This window comes from Epinephelus moara, chromosome 16, assembly GCF_006386435.1.
Source record: "Epinephelus moara isolate mb chromosome 16, YSFRI_EMoa_1.0, whole genome shotgun sequence".
NCBI classification, from domain to species: domain Eukaryota; kingdom Metazoa; phylum Chordata; class Actinopteri; order Perciformes; family Serranidae; genus Epinephelus; species Epinephelus moara.
Genome location: NC_065521.1, coordinates 7,436,571 through 7,445,176, shown reverse-complemented (window position 1 = coordinate 7,445,176; position 8,606 = coordinate 7,436,571). Strand labels below are relative to the sequence as shown.

The following is an 8,606-nucleotide window of genomic DNA, read 5'->3' as shown; positions in this document are numbered from 1 at the left end:
CTGCTGACAGGTCAAGCAGCACCAGAACAGCAGAGTTACATGAATCAACAGTTGACAAAAGATCGTTAAAAACCCTCAAAAGTGCTGTTTCAGTGCTGTGATGTGGTTTAAAGCCAGACTGGAACTTTTCATACATGTCATGGGCCACTAGGAATGATTGCAGCTGAGTAAAGACCACTTTCTCTAAAACCTTGGACAAAAATGGTAATTTGGAGATTGGTCTGTAGTTTGACAGGAGAGAGGGGTCCAGGTTTTTCTTTTTTATAAGGGGCTGCACTACAGCATGTTTGAGAGCAGCTGGAACACTTAATTTGGAGGAATATGCTTTTCCATAAATTGCCAGAATTGTTCTGGAGTAAATTATTTAATAATGTTAAAACTATGCAGTGTAGTGTCCCCAAAATCACTTCATACATTAATGGTCTCCTGCTGATCATACTACAATACTTAATTTGGAGGAACATGCTTTTTCATAATTTTTTAGAATTTGTATTAAGAAAATTATTCATTAGATTCAATACTTTGCAGTGTTGTCTCCCCCAAATTACTTCACACATTAATGGTCTCCTGCTGAGCATACAATGCATAGCATACTATACTACTACAACACTCAATTTTGAGGCATATGCTTTTTCATAATTTTGCTGAATTTTTATTAGGAAAATTACTCAATAGATTCAATACTATGCAGTGTATGTCCCCAAAATGACTTCACACATTAATGGTCTCCTGCTGATCATACTACAAACATCAAGAGACCATAATTGCTAAGTGAAACCACCTAGCTCTTAAAGATTTAATTTTTTTTTTCAATCCTTTTTAAGCAGAATCTTTTTTTTTTTTTTTTTTTTTTTAAATGATATTTTTGGGGCATTTTGCCTTTAATGGACAGGACAGGTAAGTTCTGAAAGGGGGAGAGAGAGAGGGGGGATGACATGCAGCAAAGGGTCACAGGCTGCACTCGAACCCGGGCCGCTGCGGCAACAGCCTTGTACATGGGGCTCCTGCTCTACCACTAAGCCACCGACGCCCATTTAAGCAGAATCTTTTTTACTGCAACCACTGGAGAAAGTGTTTTTCTTCAACCCATTACATTTTCTCATTTAGAAACTTTATCCAGTGGTCAGTAGTTGAAAACCAGGGTTCAGTTAGAGCAATTTATTGTAGTCCCAAAATAAACATAGCATAATACTGTAGAAATCATGTATGATGCTCCATTTGCTTGCCTAATATTTCTGTTGTTGTTTTTTGACATTGTTAAAGCATATTGTGATTTGGTCAAAGTGGTGAAACTGTGGATTTGTCGTGAATAAAATTATATTAAGAGAAGAGCCATCAAAACAAGTTCACTCAGTTAATCCTTAGCAAACTTATACAGAACAAATTCACACAGCCAAAAAATAAAAAGATACAAAGTCACTCAGCAGTGTTCTTGAGACATGAATTGAGACTCTGAAACAAGATTTTGACCAGGTTTAACACAATAAAATTACATCAGAAGAAAAAAACACTTCTTGAATATCTATACCACATATAAAACTGTACATTATTGATGAATAAATCTCCACAATCCTGATTTTGACATACATTAAAAAGAAAAATAGAATTACTGCTTTTATCTTTCAGGAATAAATATTTGCAGTCTGTATTAATTTTTTTTTCTAATGAACTATAGACCATACACAGATGTTTATGTCAGTTGCACAAATTTTGCAACAAGTTTGACTTATGCCTGTCCGAAAGCAGCCATGGCTGGAGTAATGGGAATCTTGTATCTTTAAACATTTTCAATCCTTACATTCTCTAAACCCTCCAATCTATTTTAAACTCCCCCAAATTATGGAGAAGCATATTTCTCCAAACTAAGTGCTGTAGTATAATCTACATGAAACAATTATTATTTGTGAAGTGATTTTGGAGAGGCTACACTGCATGGTATTAAAATTATTGAATAATTTCCCTCCCCAAAAAACAACAAAATGATGACAAGATGAGTGTTGTAGTATGATCAGCAGGAGACCATTAATGTGTCAAGTGATTTTGGGGAAACTACACTGCATAGTATTGATACTATTGAATAATTTTCCTAATAAAAATTCAGCAAAATTATGAAAAAGCATATGCCTCAAAATTGAGTGTTGTATGTTCAGCAGGAGACCAATAATGTGTGAAGTAATTTGGGGGAGACTACACTGCAAAGTATTGAATCTATTGAATAATTTTTCTAATAAAAATTCTGCAAAATCATAAAGAAGCATATTCCTCCAAACTGAGTGTTGTAGTATGATCAGCAGGAGACCATTAATGTGTCAAGTGATTTTGGGGACACTTCACTACATAGTATTGAAAGTATTGAATAATTTACTCCAGAACAATTCAGCCAATTTATGAAAAAGCATATTCCTCCAAATTAAGTGTTGTAGTATGATCAGCGGGAGACCCTTAATGTCGGAGGTGATTTTGGGGGAGACTTTGTTGCACTTTGTAGACGGCCCCTGCGCACTCGTTTCACACTTGGCTGTGCATAGTGATCAATTTTATGGCCGAGCTCAAAAGACGGCTTGTTCTGATGAAATTTACGTTGTAGCTTGTTGTCTACCTCACCAAGGTAAGACAGTAGTGTCGCATGTGCTTCAACAATATTTCGTTTAAGAGTTATTAACCCGCAAATTTGGAATCTATGAATATATGTCCAACTTTACCAAACTCCAGAGATAGCATTAGCCGCTGACGGCAAAGCTAATGCTAAACCCACTCCGCCGAAAAATCTACACCGACCACACTTAGCTTGACAAAACTACCATCCAACTCTGAGAGAGTGAAGAAAATAACACAGTCCATCACCTACTTCATGTGCAAAGATCTGGGTCCATCTAGCGTTGTTGAAAACAAAGGCTTTTGTTACATGCTAAAAACACTGGAACCCAGGTACGTGACTCCATCCCCACATTTTTTCACTGACACAGCCGTATTCTAGCTCTACAGAGAAGTGAAGCATAAAGTTGAGGAATCTTTGAGTACCGCAGGAAGGGTGGCATTGACTTGCGACGCCTGGACAGTGGTCATCGGTCCACTGGTCAGTGGATTTATATGTGACAATAACAGCACATTATCTCACAGAGGACTGGCGACTGCTGTCTCGTGTTCTCCAAACTAGAGAAGTACACGAGTCACACCAGAGCAAACATTGCAGACCTCCTGCAAAATGCAACACAAGAATGGGGGATTGTGGTTATAACAGACAACGCTTCTAACATGGGTGTTGCCATTCAATTAGCAGGATACCTGCATGTGAAGTGTTTCGCTCACGCGCTTGATCTGGTCTCACAGGGGGTATTGGAACTGCCAACAGTTCAGTTTGTCAGGTATATGCAGCATTTCTGACAGGTTTTGTGACAGCGTTGGTCAGTCTATATGCTTTGCATCACATTTTGCTGCAATAAAAATGATTAAAATCAGATGAACAGACTGAAAACTTTGCAGTTGGAACTAGGGTTGTCATGAGAACCGATACTTCGGTACCATGTCCATGCCAACACGCAAAAAATACGTCGGTACCTGTTTTTTTTGGTAGCGTAAGTACCGGATACAACTTTGCCCTCAGCGGGCGTGTCGATTCCTGTCGGAAATGACGGGGGCAGTATACACGCGTCAGTCGGTGCAGAGAACAAGCGCCTGTTCTCCATCATCTTTGCTAGAACCACTTTTACAAGTGCTGCTGGAGTCACAACACCTTGGCCTGTCGAAAAGTCAGGTAGTAGGAGTCGTGTGGAGAGGGTTAATGCCTGAGTTATACCTTCGCCGCAAAGACAGGGAGCGGTAGAGAAAAAATACTACAGGAAGTAGCAGAACCAGGCAAAAAACAGTAGAAGTAGAAGCAAGTGGAAAACAAGAGGTGTGCAATTGCGTCATTTGTGGCGCGTTTTCATTTTGGCGAGCATGTTGACATGTTAGAACATTCACACCGCATCCGTTCAACGTGCTGCTCGAGTCGCGCTGCTTTCACAAGCAAGCTCGAAAATAGAAGGGACGCCGATTTTTTGCGTGAGTCACGAGCGAATGGTCACGGTATTCAACAAAAAACAAGAGTTTGTGTGTGTTGGGACCTCTCTCGGCCACCATAGACATCTCCCCCTTAACCAACCGAGACCTGACAGGCACGTTTTATGTACTTACCCATTTGTAGTGCTAAATATTAATTCTCCAAGCGTTGGAATAATCACTGGCACGCGAACCCGTCCACCCTGGGCTTCGGGTCCAAACTCACTTCTTCTTTTTTGGGGCTTATTGGAGATTTGCAAACACGGTGCACTACCGCCTCCAACTGTTCGTGTGTGGTTTGTTTGATTTGTTTGATTTTATCACAATACTCAGCATACCACTATAATATTGTTTTGTGATCTAAGTATCATGATAATATCGTATCGTGGGTCATGTGGCGATACCCAACCCTAGTATTTTCCTGCTGTCAGTTGTAGCAGCTGAGGTGGTTCAGACCAGGGGCCGGTTGCACCAACAGGGCTTACGCCTGGTCTTAAGCTAAGTCGGTCATAACTTGGTGGTCTTAGTCCAACCTAATAGTTACGCCGGTTACACCATCTAGGCTTAAACCTTCTTCTCACTAAGACCGGGCATAAATCTTATGCCTAGCCAAGAACAGGTGCAAGGTCTCTGCGCTCTAGAGCACATGAGCGCAGCTTGATAATAGCATGTCTCATCCACTGTCTGTACAACGAGCAGGCATTTAGACGGGAGAGAGTGATTAGGGACAGAAGCAATCCATTGGACGTAAATAATGACTGGGCTGAATAAAGGGCTGATTGAGAGGTTTCAATTCGGTAGGAGAGATCTGTTTGAACTTACTGAAGAGCTGTCACCGGATTTACAGTTTGTGTCGGGCCGCAACGCAGCACTACCACCAGCCTCACAGTTGCTGATTGCAAAATACAGTCCTTCCAAATACCTTCCAAATACAGTGTCCACAAATCTACTGCCTGTCGGGCCATCCGCAGCTCGATTTTCTAATTCCATTGTCAGTAAAGTTACCCTTTCTTTTTCATTGATCCTCCATGTTTTCTTCAAATCTTAAACTGTAAATAAACTGTCAACACAGACCAGGCGTACGCCCTGTTGGTGCAACCAGCGTAAGTCCACTCCTTAAGACTGGTCTTAACAAAGACCGTCTTAGGAGTTACGACCGGGCGTAGTAAAGTCCAGTTGGTGCAACCGGCCCCAGAGGTTTAAGGACGTGTTTTTCGCAGTGGAAAGGGTTTTAGTTCTACTACCTGCAGCAATGGTGTTCTTGTCATCTTTTCTCCCAGCAGAATCAAAGTAATGGGAATATTTTCAGCCGCTAAGGGAAGTGTTTCCATCTTTAAAACTAGCTTGCTGCTTTGTGATGTGCCTGTGCAGCACGACGATTATGAAAATGGGTCTGCTGATGTGACTGTTATGTTTCATGTCAGTAGTGATGTGATAATAAAAGTAACGTTGTAACAAGTTGTTTGGTTTTGGGGTAACTGGAATATTATTACTGAAATTGTATTAGTAATTACACTACTTACACTACTTGTTACTAGTAATGCGTAACTACCCAACACTGGTGACCACTAAGCTGTGTGCACAGTGTGTATATGTTACCCTGGCTGAGGGGTCAGCTCTGCAGTCACCAGCACTGCTTTATCCTCCTCCACCACAGAGGGGAGGTCCTCACCCACTGCTTCTGGTATGGTGACGATCACAACCTCACTCATTTCCTGCATGCTGACCTCTGATGAAGCCATGGAGGACAGACTGAGCTGAACAACAAAGAGCATGACAGCAGAGAGGGAAAATCATTGTTATTAATATAATTTTTCATATTTAAAAAGGCTGAATGATTACAAGAACAGGGTTTACATGATAACATTAAGTTTCCGAAACTGGCTACAACATTTTCAAACCAAGAGGCAAATTAAATAGACTCAGGAGGGCAACAGGCAAGAATGTGCAACACATGTGAAATACAGAATGGGAGACACTAAAGACTGTACTGTTTAGACTTTAATAATGGGTAATACGAGCTTTGGGTAATGACAAGGTTATTAAACTTCAACCATACCCAGTGTTTACACTAATACAATGCCTTGCCAAACTATTCAACCCCTCTTGGAATTTTTTTTTTACTTTGTTGCATTACAATCTGTAATCTAAATAGATTTTTATATTTGGATTGTTTTTTTAATGGACCTAAACAAAAAGTCAAAGTTGGTGAAGTGAATTGAAAATAATAATCACCTTTGAAAAAGTTTTGAAAAATAAAAACTGAAAAATGGTGCATGCCTATGTATTTACCCCTTTTGCTATGATGTCCCTAAATAAAACCTAGTGCTACCGGTTAGCTTGAAAAGTCACATAATTAGTCAAATAAAATCCACCTGTGAGCAAGTGTCACATGAACTCAGTGTATATCAGCCTGTTCTAAAAGGCCCCAGAATCTGCAGCACCAATAAGCAAGCGGCACCATGAAGACCAGGGAGCTGTCCAAACAGATCAGGTTTTGGAGAAGTACAAATCAGTGGTAGGTTCTAAAAAATACCTGAAACTTTAAATATCCCACTGAGCCCAATTATATCCATTATAAACATAATTAAAAAAAAGAATATGGCACCACAACAAACAGACGAGAAGGGCATTAATCAGAGACACAACAAAGAGGCCAAAGACAACCCTGAAGGAGTTGGAAAGCTCCACAGCAGAGACTGGAGTACCTGTACAAAGTACTGAGAAAAATGTCCCCTGGGACTGTTATAGTATTATATATGATCTCATTAGATGATTCTGACTCATGCATTAATGTAAAAGCAGGATTTTACTGTTGGAGTTAGTTGAGGTGGAGCTTATTTTGAACTTTTAACTAATGATTATTTTCATTATGGAATAATCTGCTGATTATTTTCTCCATTAATCGACTGATTGTTTGGTTTGTCAAAATAGTTAAAATAGTAACAAATATTGTCACAATGACACGGAGTCCTAAGTGACACCTTCATTTGTGAAGTTGGAACCATAAAATGTTTTTGCATTACAAACGACTCAGATCATTATCAAAATAGTAGCAAAATTATAACTGACTCATAGTTCCAGCTGCACTTGTACATTTTATATGTTTTGAATGCAAATCTATAATTTGTAAAGTAACCACTAGCTAAAGCTGTCAGATAAATGCAGTGGAGTAGAGGTAGATGGTGGCATAAGAAGAAAAGACTCAAATTTGTGCTTACAGTTACATTCCACCACCGGCTGCATCTTATGTTATATTACCTCCATGAGTTTGTGAGTATGACATGACTTGTGACTTGCTTGACCTTACCCACGACTTGACTCGACTTGCTTGACTTGTAGCAAGGACTCGCTTTGACTTCCTTGATTTTCACCACAGTGACTTGGGACTTGCTTGAGACTTGAAGGATATAACCTGAAACTTGCTTATGACTTGCACATGTGTGACTTACTCCCGCCTCTGCTTTATAGCAAGGGGGTGAATACATACACACTCACCATTTTTCAGTTCACTTATTTTTCAGATTTTTATAAACCAAGGTTGTTGCTTTTTCATTTGACTTATCCAGTTTTGACTAGTTTCTATTGGTCTGTTACAGAAATAAATCTAAATAATAAAAGATTTAAATTACAAGATATAATACAACAAAATTGGATAAACGCCGAAATGAGGTGACTAAATTAGCAAACGGCTGCATCAGAGAGAGACAACACGGTGAATCTCCATCATTGTTCAACTCGGACACACTGCGCATCCTTGGTCCTAGTTAACGTTACCTTGTTCAACAATCACAGTATCGTTAAAGAAAACGTGAAATCAGTCTTGTGTGAGTAGCATGTAAGTTATGCCGTTAGGCTACCTGAGAGTATACCGTTACTCTACTAGTGAATATCTTGTGATGGCCTCAAGGCTGTAACGTTACTTCAAGACCAATTTAAACGCGTAACGTTAAGAGTTTTGAATGCAATTTGGTGTGCTAAGTTAGCTGAGACTGTGCGGGACCGCATGAGCCATAGGAATAAGGCAGTTAAGATATGCATAAGCCTTACCTTTTGGTCCTAATTTAAAACGTCTTCAGTTGATTAGTGTTGCCTCGGCTTGTGGATAAAGGTTAGGGTTCCGACTGTTAGCCTCGCAGACGAGCTAGCTAACAGGAGAGTTTCGCTCATAGATCCACTGAGCTAGCAGGTGTCGCCTTCATATCTCAAACACAACAGAGCTTCTTCAGCAGTTTGGGGGCTAACGTTACTCATTTAATGTCAGTTTCACACGATAACATGTTCTTTCCTCTATCATTCCTTCCTTTTTGTGTTCATTTGTGGATCTTCTTCTTCTTTAGTATTACTGGCGAGCTACAGCAGGCGTTAAAGGAGGTATGGCGCCACCTACTGTACCGGAGTCTATAATTTATGGGAATGGTGATCTCTGCTCTCAGACCTGGGCTGCGTTCCAAAAACAGTTTGAGTCGCCCTCGCTCACTTGCCCTCAGCCCTTGCTATGACGTCACACGGAGGCCACTTGGAGGGCGGAGGGAAAGTGGGCGGAGGGGGAGTGAAAGAGGTAA

At 40.3% G+C, this 8,606-nt stretch overlaps 1 protein-coding gene across 2 annotated transcripts in view; it reads right to left on the bottom strand.

The window, feature by feature from the left end:
- The window catches only part of gmeb2 (glucocorticoid modulatory element binding protein 2), a 29,158-nt gene extending 20,761 nt beyond the window's left edge, over window positions 1-8,397 (bottom strand). The window contains exons 1-2 of one of the 2 annotated variants that reach the window (XM_050064656.1): window positions 8,092-8,397; window positions 5,641-5,793 (exon numbers count right to left, since the gene is read on the bottom strand). In XM_050064656.1, the coding sequence (XP_049920613.1) occupies window positions 5,641-5,783 (143 nt within the window). In that variant the 5' untranslated portion in view covers window positions 5,784-5,793; window positions 8,092-8,397. Of the gene's footprint in view, window positions 1-5,640; window positions 5,799-8,091 lie in introns of both variants that reach the window. The other variant, XM_050064655.1, reaches the window with a different exon arrangement.
- Window positions 8,398-8,606: the final 209 nt, after the last annotated feature.